This window comes from Camelus dromedarius, chromosome 5 (genome assembly GCF_036321535.1).
Source record: "Camelus dromedarius isolate mCamDro1 chromosome 5, mCamDro1.pat, whole genome shotgun sequence".
In the NCBI taxonomy this organism is placed as follows: domain Eukaryota; kingdom Metazoa; phylum Chordata; class Mammalia; order Artiodactyla; family Camelidae; genus Camelus; species Camelus dromedarius.
This window is the reverse complement of record NC_087440.1, coordinates 53,305,150-53,323,633: the sequence shown is the minus strand read 5'-3', so window position 1 is coordinate 53,323,633 and position 18,484 is coordinate 53,305,150. Positions and strand designations below refer to the sequence as shown.

At 40.5% G+C, this 18,484-nt stretch overlaps 1 protein-coding gene and 1 non-coding gene across 5 annotated transcripts in view; one reads left to right on the top strand and one right to left on the bottom strand.

Annotated features, from left to right (window-relative positions):
• FERMT2 (FERM domain containing kindlin 2) overlaps positions 1-13,916 on the top strand; it is a 71,644-nt gene extending 57,728 nt beyond the window's left edge. For 2 of the 4 annotated variants that reach the window (XM_031453735.2, XM_031453733.2), the window contains 7 exons: positions 4,382-4,488; positions 4,611-4,832; positions 6,829-6,852; positions 7,367-7,387; positions 7,997-8,121; positions 11,518-11,659; positions 12,649-13,916. In XM_031453735.2, the coding sequence (XP_031309595.1) occupies positions 4,382-4,488; positions 4,611-4,832; positions 6,829-6,852; positions 7,367-7,387; positions 7,997-8,121; positions 11,518-11,659; positions 12,649-12,822 (815 nt within the window). In that variant the 3' untranslated portion in view covers positions 12,823-13,916. The remainder of the gene's footprint in view (positions 1-4,381; positions 4,489-4,610; positions 4,833-6,828; positions 6,853-7,366; positions 7,388-7,996; positions 8,122-11,517; positions 11,660-12,648) is intronic. The other 2 variants (XM_031453738.2, XM_031453736.2) reach the window with 1 other exon arrangement.
• LOC116153379 (uncharacterized) overlaps positions 1-18,484 on the bottom strand; it is a 111,211-nt gene that overhangs the window by 42,239 nt on the left and 50,488 nt on the right. The gene's annotated exons all lie outside the window — the stretch shown is intronic.

The following is an 18,484-nucleotide window of genomic DNA, read 5'->3' as shown; positions in this document are numbered from 1 at the left end:
CATTGCTCTCGTCCTGGACCCTGGGGCAGCCCCAGGATACTCCTCTGAGGCTTTTAGCTGACAACCTGAATATCACTGGTTTCCTCTTGTCTCTTCAAACCAAAGCTGTCTCAGAACAGGGGCTGGTGTTTCAGGCACACGTTGCTGGACATGTTTCCTCGCCCTTGTGGCAGCTGTGGCAGGCTTGCTTCCTGTGGCCTGGACTGAGCCTGGCCGAGGCCTTAGAGCTACTGGCTCTGGTCTTTATTTTTCCGTTCAGGTCTTTGGCATTGCAGCGCCATTTCAGCGTTAGCGACTTCCGTGGGCTCTTCGCGCTGCTCCCGCAGCACTTGCAGGTGCTGGGTGCCCTGGCTCGGGTCGTAGGAGAACTCCCTTTCCAGGTTGGTCTGGCTCTTCTGCAGCTGGGGCCGTCCTGCTGCCTCTTTCTGTGGTTCTCCGCACAGTCTTCAGCTCGGCTTGTAGGTTGCCGGTGAGCCTCTCACTTGCGGTGATACTATTTTAAACTGCCTGGCTCGCACACAGTTTAGATACCACTTCATCCAGAAAGCTGTGCCCCTGAGAACTGCTCTCCCACAGGCTCACGCAGCACTCACTGCACCCGTGGCACCCAACCTGCTTGGTGGAGGATGCAGTTGATTGGCTCCTCACTGTTCCACACTCCTTTTTCTGTGCCTTCCCTCACAGCACAAGCTCAGAGACTAAAATACATTTTCCAGACTCATTTCCAGTGAAATTTAGATTCCCATCAGATGCATTCTTGTGAGACTTGAATTCCCAACTGAGTTAAGGGGATGGAGAGGCAGTTGAGAAAAGAGTTGGTGAGTTGGCACTTCCAGGCTCTGAAGTTACATCTCTACATCTGCAGTCTTAATTTTTCTTAGTATATTGTACATTAGAGTATTTTTAGTATATTTCAACCAAATGTCCAAGTTTCTACCCTGTCTCTGTTCTGCCCAGTAGTCATCCAAACTATTGCTTTGTAGTTGTGCACATTTTAAGAAAAACAGAAAACCTCTTACCTGGGTAGAAGATTGCTATGCCTATGTGCTTAACATCTGTAATTTTCCTAAAACTTTTAGTCAGACTCACTGCCTCCCCTTCTGAGTCATGAGTCTAACTTTTGGGGCTCTACCATTTTTACTTTCAGAATCCATGGCAGCTCTCCTCTTACTTCCCTTCTAAGCTGCCCAGGACAGCTCAGATTATATGCCCTTGATTTAGAGACTTAATCTGTCTTTGGCCCCAGTTTTCTCTGTCCCTGTTATATCCTTGTTCTTTTCCCTGTATGACTGAGAAGTCAAGTCCTGGTGTGGAGCACAGCTTACAAGGTGCCCTAATCCCAGTTCTCCCAAGTCCTCCCAGAGGAGCACTTTTCCTACACACTGGTGAAGGTAACACTAGCCTAAGAATCAGATGGCCCAGATTCTGCTCTGCCACTAAACAAGCCCTGTGACTTTGGGAAAACAGCCTCTCTGGACTTAAGTGTCTTCCTCTGAGTAATGAGAGTGTTGGACTAGATGCTGTCTAAGTCCCCTAAGATACCTAAAATGCAAAGTGCATTTCAGCAGATGAACAGGTAATAGTTGCATCCCTCATGTTTAGAGCAGGTCAGGAAATAAACAACTGCAAGTCGGGCAATAAATAGTACTTTAAAAGTACGTAATAGGTCAGAGGAGCAAAGAGGTGAGGGTGCTGTAACACTTAGCCTTCAGTGACGGTGGAGAGAATTAGGAGACTTCATGAGGAAAATACAGAGTTAAGATCGGATCCAAAAGAGAACATTGTGACCCGTGGAAGGAAGGAGAAGTGGGTAAAGGAGGCTGGAGAAAATGATCGGCAACCACAGGGGGACTTGTGCTGCTGGAATGTGGAGCTGAAAGGGGAGGATGAATACTTCCTTCATAGCTGCTGAATCAGATTCCTGTTAACATGAGAGCTAACAGCAGAAGAAACTAGCAGGAATTAGAGGATAAAAATGTTAAGGAGATTGTTTTTTAAACTGGCAGCAATGAAGTGACACTGAAAGATTATTAACATGAAAATGATAGGATCCATCATATTTATACTGGCTACAGTATTGAGTAATTTTAGAGCAGTGATAAGTGATGCAAATTGAGTTTATCAATTCAGGTGGAGGGTGCAACTTCAGTAGATACTGAGGAAGTTCAATCACAGACATGATGATTGACTTGGGAGAGGCTAGGGGAGGGACTTGATTCTGGCCTGTGGAGTTGGGTGGGTAGGGCCATATTGAGATTGAGGATATAGAAGAGCTGACTTTGGGGAGAAAGGTGAGTTTAATTTAATTGGGGTTTTAAAAATTTGAGGTGACTGTGGGATATCTTGTTTGGAGAGATTCATGCTCCAGGTACTGATGTGGTAGCAGCTAGTATTAATGGTAAACGTAGCCATTGGAATAGCTGTTTACAATATGAAAAGGCTAAGAACAGAACCCTGCAGGACACCCACGGTTAAGGGATAGGGCAGATTAGAGGAAAAGGAACTTGGAGGGGGAACAAAGAACAACAATAAAAATGCATAGGAAGGCCATGGAAATGAGGTATGATGGAACTTAAGATAAAAGTTGTTTTAAAAAGGATAGAGTAGTCAATAGTGTTAAACGCTACAGAAAAGTAACAAACATAGTAACAAAGCCTCCATAGGATTTAGCCACATGGAGATGATTAGTGGCCTTGATTAAGGACGGATTCAGCAGATTTCAGTGAGGTTTTGAGTATGGGAGCCAAAGTACAGTCATTGAGAAGTAAACAGGAAACAAAGATAGCTTTTTGATGAACCTTATCTGTGACAGGGAAGGAGGAAAGAGGGCAGTAACAGAAGAGATAGGTTTAAACTGGAGAGAGGCCTTTTATGACTTAAGATGAGAGAGACTGGAAGTTAAATGCTGATGGAGACGTCACAGTAGAAAGGGAAGGGAGGTGGAAGGGGAGGATCTCTGTGATGGAGCAAGGTTCCTGATGGGTGGTAGAAAACTAAGCCCACTCGGGTAGGAGAGCCTTAGGAGGGACACTGCTTCCACGGTGTGGAAGTGAGGGCAGCTAGCTTTATCTGCTATGGTGGCAGGAAGTCGGGGGACCTCACTACTGATTGATGACTTTCGTGTTATTGGAAGAACTACAGGTGAGGTTGTACCATGGGAGTGAGTGCCATAGGAGGCCTGAGAAGATTTGAAATAAACATTGTTGAGAATGTCTGTAAACACAGAGGATTCCAAGTGTCAAGGGCCAGGTCAGGAAATTTGGGCATAAATAAATTTGACATAATAAGGGGTCGAGAACAGTCTAGAACCCAAATCTGTCTGAGTGCAGGGCTCTTCTCCACTGTATTCTACTGGTCACTACTTACTTATGTTGACCTTTGCCCCATTGTCTAACTGGGTATACATTCAGTAAATCTATGTTCTCTCCTGCAAAGCTACCAGCAACTGGTTAACAGAATTGCATTTTTTTTTGGTCTATAAATGTATGTATTCTGGAAGACTTGCCAGTAAAGTGAAATTCTGAATGCTAGTTACTGTCATACTGACTTCCCAAGTATATAAAGTTTATGTTACCTTCTATACCAGATGAACTCCTAAAATATTGTGCATACAAGTTAATTTATGAATTGAGTCATATCTACAAAGAAATGACTTTAAGAAACCATTTCTGTTCAGATGGTCACCATCTGAATTGGAGGGTTCACTTAAGTATTGCAGCACTCTGGAACTGTGGAGGGAGGCCTGGGCCCGGGAGCATCCAGCAGACTCAGGAGAGACTGGGCTTCCCTCCCCCTGTGCCGGCAGGCTCCTCCCTTCCACACCAGTAGGAGGGGGGAGCAGCAGAGTCCTGAGGAGGCCCTCATGTAGGACTCTAGCTCCAATTGGCTAATCCCCCATCATGTACCCTTTTTTTAAGGATATCATAAAAGTCGTTTATTCTGACGAAAACACAAGTTAGAGTTTAATTACACAAAGATACTTAAAAATCCCTGTACACTTAGAAACTTAAGACAAAAATCCCAAATAACTTAAGATTCAAAGAACTGAATGATATTAAAACAAAACATATAAAACTAGTGGGTTGGAGTGCAAGTGTTTTTGGTAAAATATCCTTTTAATAGACTCTTTCCTTCTCTTCTCAGCCAGGTTTTATGAATTGTGAAAACCAAAAACTCTGTGCAGTTTTGTCTCTTGTATATTAGCTCTGATTCTTTGCACCACTCCAAAGAAAATTACTTAGCATAAAGAATTTGTTTCCTGATTAATAGATTCCATGACAGCAAATTCAACATGTTAAGATGCCATACAATGAGGGCTGCGTATATTGGCTTGGGATTTCTTAAGAGTAAATTTGACCATTTTAATAATTTTTTATTACAGGGTGTGAAGTTACCCCAGATGTGAACATTTCAGGCCAGAAATTTAACATTAAACTCCTCATTCCAGTTGCAGAGGGCATGAATGAAATCTGGCTTCGTTGTGACAATGTAAGTTTTCTCATTAAAAGTAAACCTCAATTTTCGTTGGTCCCTAGTGAGTTAACCATTCATTCTTATACTTTATACTCAAAGGACCCATCATTTCAGACTTCAACATTTCTTTGCAACAGGAAAAACAGTATGCACATTGGATGGCAGCCTGCAGATTGGCCTCCAAAGGCAAGACCATGGCGGACAGTTCTTATAACTTGGAAGTTCAAAATATTCTTTCCTTTCTGAAGATGCAGCATTTAAATCCAGATCCTCAGTTAATACCAGAGCAGATCACAACTGATATAAACCCTGAATGTTTGGTGTCCCCTCGCTATCTAAAAAAGTACAAGAACAAGCAGGTACGTGATTCGTTTTACTTCATCTACTGTTTTCTGCTAAGGTTTGTTTTGCAATTTTCTGTATATACTTCAGTTTCTCTTCTTAAAACGTTTTAGTCTTAATTGGTAGTCTTAATTTCGTATCAGTTGGTTAAAATACAAAATAGGAAATAAATAGCCTTCAGGCAGTTAAACTGGTCATTTTAAAAAAGTTTTGTTATCTTAATAGGACAGATAATTAGGTGGAATAGTTAGGTGCACATGTATCCTAAACAGCCTGAGGAAATCACTCTGCTAACAGGATGTTCTTTCAGGGAATTGAACATGGTCTTACTGCTTTGTGCTCCTTAATTCATACAGTCTTATTCATAATATAAAGTAAGTCTGATGTAAAGCACAGCCAGCATTTCCCAGTCAAATCTGTGATGACTCTTCTTGCTGTCAAAACTGACTTTTCCAGCTTTGGAAATAAACTTTACAAGGGTAGGAATAGTCCACATTTTAACATAGTCTTTCCTTAACATTTACAGTCAAAACCTAAGCAAGATTTGTGTAACGTGACAAAGTTTGGTAAATTTTCATTGAAATTCACTGCTTTTGCTCACTCTGTTGAGAATTCCTTTCCTGGAAATTAATACCATAAAAGGATTGCTATTTAGGAAAACAGCTCTTCAGTATAACATACAAGGTTCTTTGCAGGGGAGTTTCACTTGGGATAGCCCCCAGTATTCTCTACACCCAGCATCATGCCATAAAAGGAAAAGGCGTTTGGTTTGGGAGAGGGGTAAAGAAGACCTTTAAAATAAATATTTCATTTTTATCTCTGTTAAGGGGTATTTTTGAAACATACTTGAAAAGGCCCAGTGATATACCCAGAACATTTATTACTACTTAACTTTAAATAGAATGTTTATCATATGGGTCTGAAATCACTGAGCTAGAAATGCTCAGAAGTTTTAATCACCAGATACTTGTCTTTAAGTTGTGTCTTTAAGAGGCTGTGTTAGCTACAGGGAAATTGTTTATCCAGCAGTCATACGATGTGGGAGTAGTAAGGAATGGAGGAAATGCTGCCCTGGGGAGCTTTGTGGAATGTAGAGTGTAAGTTAAAAAGAGAAAGTGAATCAAGTACTAATTTTTTTATTCTTAGGTATTTCATTTAAAAATTATTTGTAAAGAGACTTGTTTCTACAAGTGGATTCATTTGCCTTCAAAGGCAAGGAATAGTTCCCTATCTTAGCGATCTTATCATTTCACTATCAGGTATCAGGAAAAAAAGATTTAAAGTATAATTATGAAGACTGCCAAATGTTGGTTTAGCTGTCAGACAGGTATTGAATTTTTTCACAGAAGCCTTTAAAGTGATAGTTTCCACTTTAAAAAGATAGTTTTCTATCCCTGAGTTCTTGACTAGTCAGCTGAAAATTCTGTTGAGGACAAAGAATGTGTGACTGTCTTTAACTGGCAGGATGGCAGTAGGTGTGTGGTCCAAGGGCAAGGATCTTTCTAGCCTGTCTTCCACGCTGGCATCTTATCAAATGCACATTCTTTTTTAATTCTCCTTTCCCTAACTGACTTTGAGGTTGCTGCTAGAAGGTAGAGACTGAGTACTGCTCTGACACCTCGTGAGTGCCAGTAGGCAGGAGTTTGGTTGCTCTTGTGGGTCAGGTGCTGTGCTATCACCGGTCACAGTGCTCAGTAATTATTAAACTACATAATCCAGTGGCCCTCAGGAGTCAGGCCTTGGGGTCATCAGCCCTACCAGGGCATAAAGTCTTTGGGGTCCATCAATATAGCTTTTGTTATATTTAATCTACTTTAATTCCTCAAAACTATTGAGTTAATTAAACTTGCTATGGATATTTTTATGTAAATATGACTCCCAACCTGGATTTTCACGTTAAAGAAAAGAATTGTTCTACATCTTATCCATGTTAATCCAAGTTGAAATGGACTGGTATGTTTATAGCCACCACTTCTAGTGTAGTGTATGGCATATTTTTATTTTCCCTTCCAGGAAAAAGGATGCAAAAAACAGATGGTAATTGAGGGGTTTGCTTTTCTTGTATAAATAAACAGTATGGTCACTGCACTTATTTTATGCCTTCAACTTATTTCTGAAAAGCGGTGCATGGATCATATTATCTGATTCAATATGAGACCTTAAAGGCTTTCGGATATTAATTTTTATTTTGCTACTAAAATAATTAGCTTCACCCTAACCAGTAAGAACTGGTATAGGAGGGGGAAAAGGTTATTTGCTCTTTCTGTTTTCTCCCTACAAACTTCTACCCTTAATTTTAGTAACACTTAACAATCTAAAATAATATGGAGTGTTTCTGAGTATTCTAAATGGAAAATAATCACTGCTTTCTCATTTTCATGCTTGCATTTACTTTGCTTGGTTTCCACCTAAAGTAATTTTTTTGCATGGTTTTTGGCTGGAATTTGGTTTGCAGGTTACCACAGCTTTTTCTTTGCTTCATTGCCATTTTTTCTGATTGCCTTTTTTTCTTTCTGCTTCTTTTTTCTTTTCTTCGCATTGCCATCTACAGCCAGGCTATATAAGAGATTTGGTAAGTTCTCCATATTTACCAAAAAGAAAAAAGAAAGAAAAATATTTAAAGCCCTAGCCAGTCTCCCTTCATGGGTTAATTTCCTTCTGCTCCTGGGTAGAGCAGTCACTCCAAAAGTGAGTGTAATTTAAATTAAAAATTAACTTTTCTAATGATTTCTTCAGAAAAATTTTTAAAATACTGTGATTTCAAGTACTTTAAAGCTGCTAAAATATATTCCTGTTAGAAACTTGTCTTCCAGGTACTCATTCTGATCATATATCTTGTTGCTGAATTTAAGACTCATCATATACATGAGGCTTAGAACATGTGGTTTTATAAAGCAGTATCATACGTGTGTGTACTTGGAATATGTCTCAAGAATGGCAGTTATGTACTCTTAATAGTACTTACTGTTTCTTGACATAGAAACTAAAAATACATGTTGAGGTTTATTTTGAAAAGTCATTATTTTACTAAAATTTCCACATAGCTTCAGATATTTTCTAATTCCAACTCTTACAATACATAATTTTGAGGTGGGGGGCATGTAATTCAATTTTTTAATCTTTTGATTCTGCCATGAAAGAATAATATCTAACGGTAAAAATGATGTTTAATCACGTTCAGATAACAGCAAGAATCTTGGAGGCCCATCAGAATGTAGCTCAGATGAGTCTAATTGAAGCTAAGATGAGATTTATTCAAGCTTGGCAGTCATTACCAGAATTTGGCATCACTCACTTCATTGCAAGGTCAGTGGTTCTGCTAAGCCCCTGTATGTAAACCTTAACCTGTGCTTATTTTTGCTTAATCTACTTCATGTAATTAGAAATTAAACATCTACCTACTGAGACCCATGAGCCTCTTATATATTAAATTTTTAAAATGTGGGAATGTATTTCCTATACATATAATTTTTTCATGAAAAACTTAAAATGATTGCATTTGTTTTTACTCACGTAAGAACAGCACTTTTTTTTAGAATTAAAAAGCACATATCTTAAGTTAGAGGTCAAGATGGCAGAGTGGTAGGAGCATGAGCTTGCCTCTCCTCACGATTACAAGGAAACCACAACTGAATGCTAAACAACCGTCGAAAAAAACTGGAACCTAGCAATAAAGATCTTCTGCAACTGAAAACATAAAGAGGGAACCACAGCAGGACGGTAGGAGGGGCGTGCTCGCGATATAATTGGGCCCCAAACCCCCCACCCCCGTGGGCGACCCACAAGCTGAAGATTTGTTAAGTCGCAGAGGCCCTCCCACAGGAGTGAGAGCTCTAAGCCCCACGTCAGGCTCCCCAGCTCGGGTCCCGGCATTGGGAAGAGAAGGAGACCCCAGGACATCTGGTTTTGAAGGTCAGGGGGCTTGGCTCCAGAAGCCTCACAGGCCTGGAGGAAACGGAGACTCCATTCACTTCAGAAGCATGCACCACATGCACCAGGTCCAAGGCAGAGGCAGTGATTTCACAGGAACCTGGGCCAGACCTGCCTGCTGGATTTGGAGGGTCTCCTGGGGCCGTGGGGGACGGCTGCGGCTCACCCAGGGGACATAAAAGCTGGTGCAGACATTCCCGGAGTATTCGCCTACATGAGCTTTCCTGGAGGCTGACATCTTGCTTGGATCATTAGCATCAAGACCGAGCCCCACCCAACAGCCTGTAGGGAAGCCTCGGGCCAAACAACATAAAGTCTGAGAACACAGCCCCACCCATCAGCAGACCTCCTAACCCACAAAGGCCTCTGGACACAGCCCTACCCACCAGAGGTCCAGGACCAAGCTTCACCCAGCAGTGGGCAGGCACCGGCTCCTCCTGCCAGGAACCCCGCATAAGCCTCTAGTCCAGCCTCATCCACCAGGGGCAGACGCTAGAAATAAGAAAACAATAATCCCAAAGTCCTTGGAAGGAATCCGCAAACACATAGACAGACAGACAGACAGACAGTATGAGGCGGGGCAAAGGAATATCCCCCAGGCCAAGGCACAAGATAAAATCCCAGAAGAAGAAGTAAGTGATGAGGAGATGGGTAACTTATCTGAGAAAGAGTTTAAAGTAATGATGGCCAAGGTGTTCAGAGAACTCAAGAGGAGTATAGATGCACAGAGTGAAGTTTTTAGCAAAGAGTTGGAAAATATAAAGAATACCTGAACAGTTGAAGAATAAAATCACTGAACTGAACAACACACTAGAAGGAACCAGGAATAGACTAAATGAGGCAGAAGAACGGATCAGTGAGCTAGAAGACAGATTAGTGGAAATCACTACTTCAGAACAGAAAAAAGAATAAAAAGGAATGAGGACAGTTTAAGAGAACTCTGGGACAACATGAAGCGCTTATATTCTGGGACATTATACGGGTCCCAGAAGGAGAAGAGAGAGAGAAAGGACCTGAGAAAATTTTGGGAGAGAGAATAACTAAAAACTTCCCCAACTTGGGAAAGGAAACAGTCACCCAAGTCCTGGAAGCACAGAGAGTACCACACAGAATCAACCCAAAGAGGAACACACCAAGGCACATAGTCATCAAATTGACAGCAATTAAGGATAAGGAGAAAATTAAATTAGCAAGAGGAAAGCAACGAATAACATACAAGGGAACTGCCATAAGGTTATCAGCTGATTTTTCAGCAGAAACTCTACAGGCCAGAAGGGAGGGGCGTGATATATTTTAAGTGATGCAAGGGGGAAACTTACAACTAAGAATACTCTATCCAGCAAGGCTCTCGTTCATACTTGATGGAGAAATCAGAAGCTTCACAGGTAAACAAAAGCTGAAAGATTTCAGCACCACCAAACCAGCTTTACAGCAAATGTTAAAGGACCTTCTTTAGTCATCAAACCATGAAAAGAGAACAAAAAGAAAGAAAGAAAAAAAGACCTACAGAAAGATTGCTTTGGCTGTTGGGGGTCTTTCGTGTTTCCTTCCAAATTTTGGAATTGTTCTAGTTCTGTGAGGAATGTCGTGAGTATTTTGATGGGGGTTATGTTGGCTCTGTGGGTTGCTTTGGGTAGTGTGGCCATTTTGATAGTGTTGATTCTTCCAATCCAAGAGCACAAGAAATCCTTCTATTTCTTTGTGTCATTCCGGTTTTCAGAGTATAGGTAACCTCCTCGGTTATTTATTTCTAGGTATTTTGTTGTTTTTGATGTAATGGAAATGTGTCTGCCAGTTACAAAATTCTGGTTTTTGAAGTGAAAGAAAAGTGAAGGGCCACAAATGGCAAAATATCCTTTTTTATGGGTGATTTGTATTCCATTACACACACACATACATATATATATACACACAAGCATGTGCTGTATCTTCATTGTCTATTCAGCTGTTGATGTGCACTTGGGATGATTCCATGTCTTGGCAATTATAAATAACGTTGCTGTTAATAGCAGGGTATATCTTTTTGAGTTAATTCTTATTTTGTGGTTGGCTTTATTCCTTTGATAACTATAAGTTTAAAAACTAGAGCTAAATGTTCTTAGAAACAATGAACAGTACATACATGTAAATTAAAAAATACATGTGCAGTAAAAAAAAAACCCATCAAGCCATGAAAGCCATAGAAGAAACTTAAAAGACATATTACTAAATGAAAGAAGCCAGTCTGAAAAGGCTACAAACTGTACGATTCCAACCAAATGACATTCTGGAAAAGGCACAGCTACAGAAATAATAAAAAGATCATGGTTTCCAGGGGGTTGGGGGGAGGGAGGGAGGGAGGGAGGGAGGAGTGAACAGATGGAGCATAAAGGATTTTTAGGGCAATGAAATTATTCTGTATGATACTATAGTGGCTACATGTCATTACACATTTGTCAAAGCCCATAGAACGTACAATATCAAGAGTGAACCCGAATATGAACTATGGACTTTGGTTGATAATAACAGGCCCATGTTGGTTCACCAATTGTACCAAATATGCCACACTGATGAGGGATGTTGAGGGAGTATACATGTGTGGGTGGGGAGGGCTATGTGCAAACTCTGTATTTTCTGCTCAGTTCTGTTGTGAACCTGAAACTGTTCTAAAAGAATAAAGTCTACTAAATATTTTTTTTAAAAAGAGCACATATCTTGCAGAAAAACAGACCACCATGTCCCCTCCACCCCCAATGTGTTTTAAAACATTTATGTATGTTTTTAATGTTGTAGGTTCCAAGGGGGCAAAAAAGAAGAACTCATTGGAATCGCATACAACAGACTGATTAGGATGGATGCCAGCACAGGAGATGCAATTAAAACATGGCGTTTCAGTAACATGAAACAGTGGAATGTAAACTGGGAAATAAAAATGGTAAGCTCTGATGCTACTTGAACACATATATAGTCCTTCTGCTAAAAATGAATGAATTAGGAAGAAAAAGGCTTATAAATTCTGAAGATTATTTGTACCATTACCTCTTAGAGTATAAAACAGTTATTTCTATTCATTTGCCACTTAAACTTGCCCGTTTCTTAACTAGCCTAGTTACTGAATTCTAAGAACATAATACATTATTCTCTTGCCTTTCTATTACATTGTCCTGTAGCGGGTAAGTCCTTTCACTCACAGAGAGCAGCTACTCTTCATTGATGCCCACTCTGTGCCAGGCATGATACTAGGTGCTTTACATTTGTTCCCTATTTCTGAACCTCACTTCAGCCCTGTAAGGTAGACGGATTATCCCTGCTTTACAAATGAGGACACGAAAATTGAGAGGACTGAGGGCCGTCATTGTCCACGACCACTCACTTAGTAACAGAATCAAGATTCAAACCCGGATACTTAGGGCTCTGAAGCCTGGCCCATCTATGTGTCGTGCTACCCCTAGCCTCGGAGTACATGACTACCAGTCTTTTACTAGTAAGTCATTTGTTTTACGGTCATTGGATTTGTTGTATTAATTTCGATTACTTCATAGAATCTTGTATTTCTGAAATATTCAAACATGATACCTAAAGGTTAAATATCTAAAGCAAATGTTAAATATAACACAGGAAGTAGGTTTTCTCCCAGGACTTGAAGAGAGACGTTCTCATTAATTGAATCGCCAGAGACCATTTGGGAACTTAATGACCTAAGCCCCTTGCATTCAGTCTTCCTTTTCAGAACATGAAAACTGAAAAGGAGTGGGGGAAGGGCTAGTACACTTTAGTCTTTTGGACTTGAAGGCATTATTAGTTTAAGATGAAAAAAATATCTGAGAATCTCATTTTGCGATAAGGACAGGCCTGAAATAGAACAGCCTCACTTGGACCCACCATCTGGAGTGTTGCTGGGACTGAGTTCTGTCTTTGTTCCAGGTCACTGTCGAGTTTGCGGATGAAGTACGGTTGTCCTTCATTTGCACTGAAGTAGATTGCAAAGTGGTTCATGAATTCATCGGCGGCTACATATTTCTCTCAACACGTGCAAAAGACCAAAATGAGAGTTTAGATGAGGAGATGTTCTACAAACTTACCAGTGGTTGGGTGTGAACAGAAGTGCTGTATGATGAAACTCCACGGCCATAACAGTTATTTAACTTTAAAAGCTGTTGTTTGTTATATGCTGCTTAATAAAGTTAAGCTTGAAATTATTTTATCATGAAAAATTTTTTGCCTTACCAAACCAGTTACTATGTGCACTAACAACTATGACTATTAATCTGCTATCATGAAACAGTATATGGACTTGAATGTGGCACGTGTTCCTTGGGGCCATGAGTTGAAAACCAAAGTAGTGGGCAAGTCAGGAACAAAACATCACTGATGCAAGCTAGCCAAACTGTAAGAAATGCAAGCCATCTACTTTAAAGCTACCCAGGGCTTAACTATATGAAGTCTATTTATCATGTTTAATGCATGTATTTTAATGTATGTTTAATTTGACCTCGTATTTTTAAGATATCCTTCTGGTAGCCATTTGTCATCTGTCCCCCCGACCCCACAATAAATCAGGCCTGCAAAAGCTGCCTGGTATTTAATAATGTTGTCGTTTGATCTTGAAGGAAAATGCTATTAGTTGTTATGCTTGGTTTTTGTCTTTGAATAAGCATGTATGTATATTGTCTTGTGTTTTTATTTTTACACCATATTGTATTACAACACTTTAGTATTCACCAGCATATTCACTGTCTGCCTAAAATATGCAACTTTTGCATTACAATATGAAGTAAAGGTTTATGAAGTATGCATTTTGTGTAACTAATGTACAAACACAAATTTTATAAAATTGTACAGTTTTTTAAAAACTACTCACAACTAGCAAATGGCTTAGATGTAGCATCTGTGCATTAATTATATGCTTTTTAAAATATAATTGATGTGCAGTTTTAATATCTGCTAAATTAAGAATGACTTGGTTGTAGTCATGATTTGCCACAATGCCCTTAACTCTAATGCCTGGACTGGCCATCTTTGAGTCTGTTGCGCTGTTACAATCTGCATTGGTGCTAGTCAGCAAATTCCTAGCTCACGTAGCCCAAAAGGGTGCCAGGGAGGGGTGGATTACCAGTATTGTCCAATAATCCATGGTTTAAAGACTGTATAAATGCATTTTATTTTAAATAAAAGCAAAATCTTTTATTTAATGTTCCTTCTGTACTTCTTGTTTTTACTGTTTGCATGGCATTAACTTTGTAGAAGTGAACTTCTGCCTTTTGGGAGTGCTCTACCTACAGCTTGAGAGAACAGCTTGCTTAGTATTCTGGCGTGTCAGCGGATAGACATAGTTAATCTCCACTATGGATTCTTCCACTTAAATTGAGAACCCCTCATTTTTCCCACTTAAGAATGAACTGTAAAATATTTACATGTTAGAAATATGAAAGATGAACAGACATTGTTGACTTGGGTAGGACTGGTTTTAAATAGCAAAATGACTCAGTTTAAACAAAAACATTTAGCAGGGAGAGAACTACCCCAGTGGTAGAGCACATGCCTAGCATGCACGTGGTCCTGGCTTCAATCCTCAGTACCTCCACTAAAATAAATTTTAAAAAACCAATTACCTCCTACCAACCAAAAAAATAAAAAGATAAAAACCCTACATCTTGTATGACTTTACTCCCTATTGTTACTGCTATCATAGCATCATTTAGACTCAAAACTGCAGTTCTGGACTTTCTCCTCTACCCCCTGCATCTAACCAGGCCAGGCTGCTGCTGTTTCCCTCCTGCAGCCCAGGGTCTTTCTCAGCTGCCTGCCACGATGCCCCAACCTCTTAACGCAGAGCTCAGATCACATTCTCCATGGCTTTTCTTTGTATTCTCAGGCCAGGTCATAACAGGTCTCGCTCTAAAATTTAAGAGCTTCTTCCCATTAAAAACATTTCTAATGATATGTTCCTTTTTCTCATCCTAAGCACAGGTCACCAACTTACAGTCACTTGCTTTTTAAAAGCCCGGAAATATATTCAGTCCATGGCATACCCGAGTCCTTAACGGTCCCACGGCCTCCCCACAAGGGAGAATAACCTCTGTGCCAATTTCCCCGCCTCTGGTTTGCCCTACTGCCCTCCCAGTGGTTTCGAGATTAATTTAGCCCAGCCCAGCACCTGCTGTGTCACCTCTAATCACTCCTGGTTGCCTGCAGCGTAAAAGCTTAGAGGGCTTCCACGGGCTGTTTCCTGGCTCACATTTTTCATCATCTCCCAACAGCCTTCTGCATGTTCCACTCACCCTGGGCAGCTCCCATTCTCCAGACTCACTTTGCTGGCCCATCTGCATGTCATTTCCCAGACCTGGGATGTCTTCATCCCCAAAACTTCTAGCCTCCACCTGTCCACATGTCATCTTTCTAGCATTTTAGAAATTTTCGAAAGAGCTCGGGTGTTCTTTCATCCATGAATATGTCCACGTTTCCTTGTAGCCAAAATTTTTCTCTTACTCCTCTGATCTGCCATTGAATCTGGTCCTTTGTGGAACTTAAGACCAGTCATCCTTACCAGGATTGAGTATATCCTATTGCCCCTAATAAGTGATTACTTCCTTGAAGACTGGGTCTGAGCCTCATGGTTTCTAGCTAGGATCAGTTAACACATTTGTTTATTTAATATAATGATGGTTATTTTGGAAATCAAGAAATTAGTACAACTTGGGATTTTTCAGCCTCAGCATAGTTTAATATGGAGGAAACACGTGTTTTGCACACCAACTATGCATCAAGAGGCATGCTAAGCGCTTTCCCATGCATTCTCTCTATTCTGAAAATTCGTGCAATCCAACCTCTTCATTTTACAGATGAAGCTCTGAGAGGCCAAGTGACCTGTTTGGAGCCACATGGCTACAGCTGATAAGTGCCATGGCAGAGCTAGAAGTGGAACCTAGGTTCCAGCTCCTTGTCCAGTGGTGGTAAAAACAAAGCCTTCGTGAATCCTGGGGCCCCTGTCGGTAGTGGTCCCTCTACAGAGATGACATCAGTCCACAAAAAAACACTGGCCAGGCCTCCAGGGACATGGTTTCCAGTTTCAGCGCCTTGTGGACATGAAGCCATAGGACAGGAGACCCACCAAGCTCCCTACCTACTCCTTCTCTTAGGCCAGCAGATTAGAGACCTGCTGGAAGCCCCTGATGTAATACTCAGTAATGTTTATTTGGTACAAATTATTTTTCATACAGCCTTGGACTTCAAAACCCAGGAATCTAGAGACGTAAACTTATTTTTCCCCTGGCATTACAGAGGTATAGCTGACAAGACTGTAAGATATGTAAAATGTACATTGTGAAGTGATGTGGGTATCCACTATGAAAGAAGTCTCACCATGTGGTTAATTAACACATCGGTCACCCCACAAACATGAACTTTGCAGAAGGAAAGCCATTTGCTGGACCCAACCTGTTACACAGGCCAAAAAGTAACAGTGTAGCAGACTGCTTTTTTTCATTCTGTATACCATAGTTTAGTTCTTTTTTTTTTTTTTTTTAATGTTAAAGAAGTATTCTTATGGTGCTTCTAATTGGTTATCAGCTAGTGATGTGGTAGGATCAGACCAACCTGGGTTTCTGACCCTTAATTTATCTGGAAAAAATACCACATAGTTAAGTAAAACGTTTAAATACCCGACACTGGAACTACATTGAATATAGTCATTTTTTTTAGTAAAATGTTAGGTTTTTTTTTTTAACCTAAAACTTTATTGATCCTCTGGAATGCACCCCTATCCTATATGCCTTTCATAATTATTTCTACCCCCGGTAATTAAGTGTGACAAGGGCTGCTGCTGTTTTTAGACTATCAATCAAAACATGGTAACGTCTTCACCACTTAGATAATTCAGAAAATAAGAATAGGGCTTTCTGAAACCCATCTCCTTGCGACAAACTATCATCACTGCTACTGTCTGACAGCCTCTCCTACACACATAAACCCTGCACAGCTGCCGTCGACGCTCTGCTTTAGTCTAAAAATGCAAAAACTGGTTCCAACAAATCCTGCCACTCCCCTAAAACATTTTCATGGCTTCTGTAGTCACTCCCTGTTTTTGTAGCTCTGTCGTTGCAAAGAAAGACAAGGATGAGCTCTCCGGGGTAGGCCTAATAGACACGGCACAGTAGTAAGAAGCTGGTCCAGTTCTCACTCTGTGAGGAACACTCCTGTCATCTCTACACAGTAGTATCAGGGAGAAGTTGTATACTGAAAGCTCTGTGCTCCTCAACAAATTAGCTGTGTCTCTATCTGTCTGAACTGCTTTGGTTTGACAGCTCAAGAACAGGAGAGGGGGAGGGAGAGTGACAGGAAATGGGAAATCATCAATCTGGGTAAGAGGAATGTATCTCCCCCAGTGGACTGCAGAGCCACCCAGAACAGGAAGCAGAGTGGCAAAAACAAACAAAAAAAACAACAACAGAAAAACCTATCTGGTGACCTTATTTCCCTCCGTGCTGATTCCTCTCTTGCTTTCTCTGCTGTATTTAATAAACAATACTAAGTTTCCCAGGCAGAATGTATACATTAAATTTCTCTATTTATTCCCTTAGTAAACAGTTATCAGCACACACGCTCCCCCCAGGTTGAGTTTCCCTTTTGGTATCTGCATGGGCCTGCATATTACTAAAAATTACAAGCACTTAAAATAATCTGAGACCATTATTTCGTGAGATCTAATTACAGTCTCATGTGGCTTCACTGGCCAGGCATTATGTATATTACTGCTCAGGGAAGTGGTCCAAGTTCAATGTTAATTAAATTTGCGATAAAAACAGCACAACCAACCAAACAGATTTAACATGTCCGTATTAATATGGGTTATAGATACTGTAAATAAAAAAACCCACTTTTTCTGAGCATAAATTCTCATCTCAAATCTAAATTTCATGAACTTAATTTTTATGACTAAGTAAAATTCAAGTAAACACATTTATTTATTCTCAGGTTTACTGATCAGAACATCTAAACCTTGTTTGTTCCTTGCCTAATTACAAGTTCAGTCAGCTCTTAGAAGGAACATTTAGAAAACAGTATTTTTTCCTACTCTAGGAGCACAAAGGGCCAAGAATGGCTAAGACACTCTTAAAGAGCAACGGGTGAGGCTGCTGGCCTTGCCAGATGTCATGAGACACTAGACTGAACTGTAGCACTGATGCAGGGATGAATACAATAATCACAGATCCCAAATAGACTCCAGAAGCAAACATGCCCACATATGGAAACTTGATTTCTGAGAGCCAGCCTTGCAGATCCGTTGCACAAGGACCTCCCGCCGAACGGTGCTGGTGGCTATCTTTACAGAAGGAATTTGGCCCACTAACCTCATCTATGTGCGCAGTAGTCCAAATCCACTTCCAAGTGGATTGAATACTTAAATATGGAATGGGAAAGAATTAAACTTGTAAAAGATACCATAAGAGAGCATTTATATGATATTGAGGAGAGATTCTGTGTATTAACAAAACACAAATACAAACCATTAAACATTAAGATGAGAACTATAAAGATACTGGAAAGAGTGAAAAGGCAAATCCAGCTGGGAGGAGGTATTTGCAGCACATAATTCACAGAGGACCACCATCTAGACTGTAAAAACATATGCTCACTGATGAAGCCAACAGAAAATGAACAGAACACTGGGATGAGGACTTGACAAAAGAGGAAAGCTGAATGGCCAGTAAATCCACAAAAATCTGTCCGACTGTACTAGTATTCTAGAAAATGGGGAAGA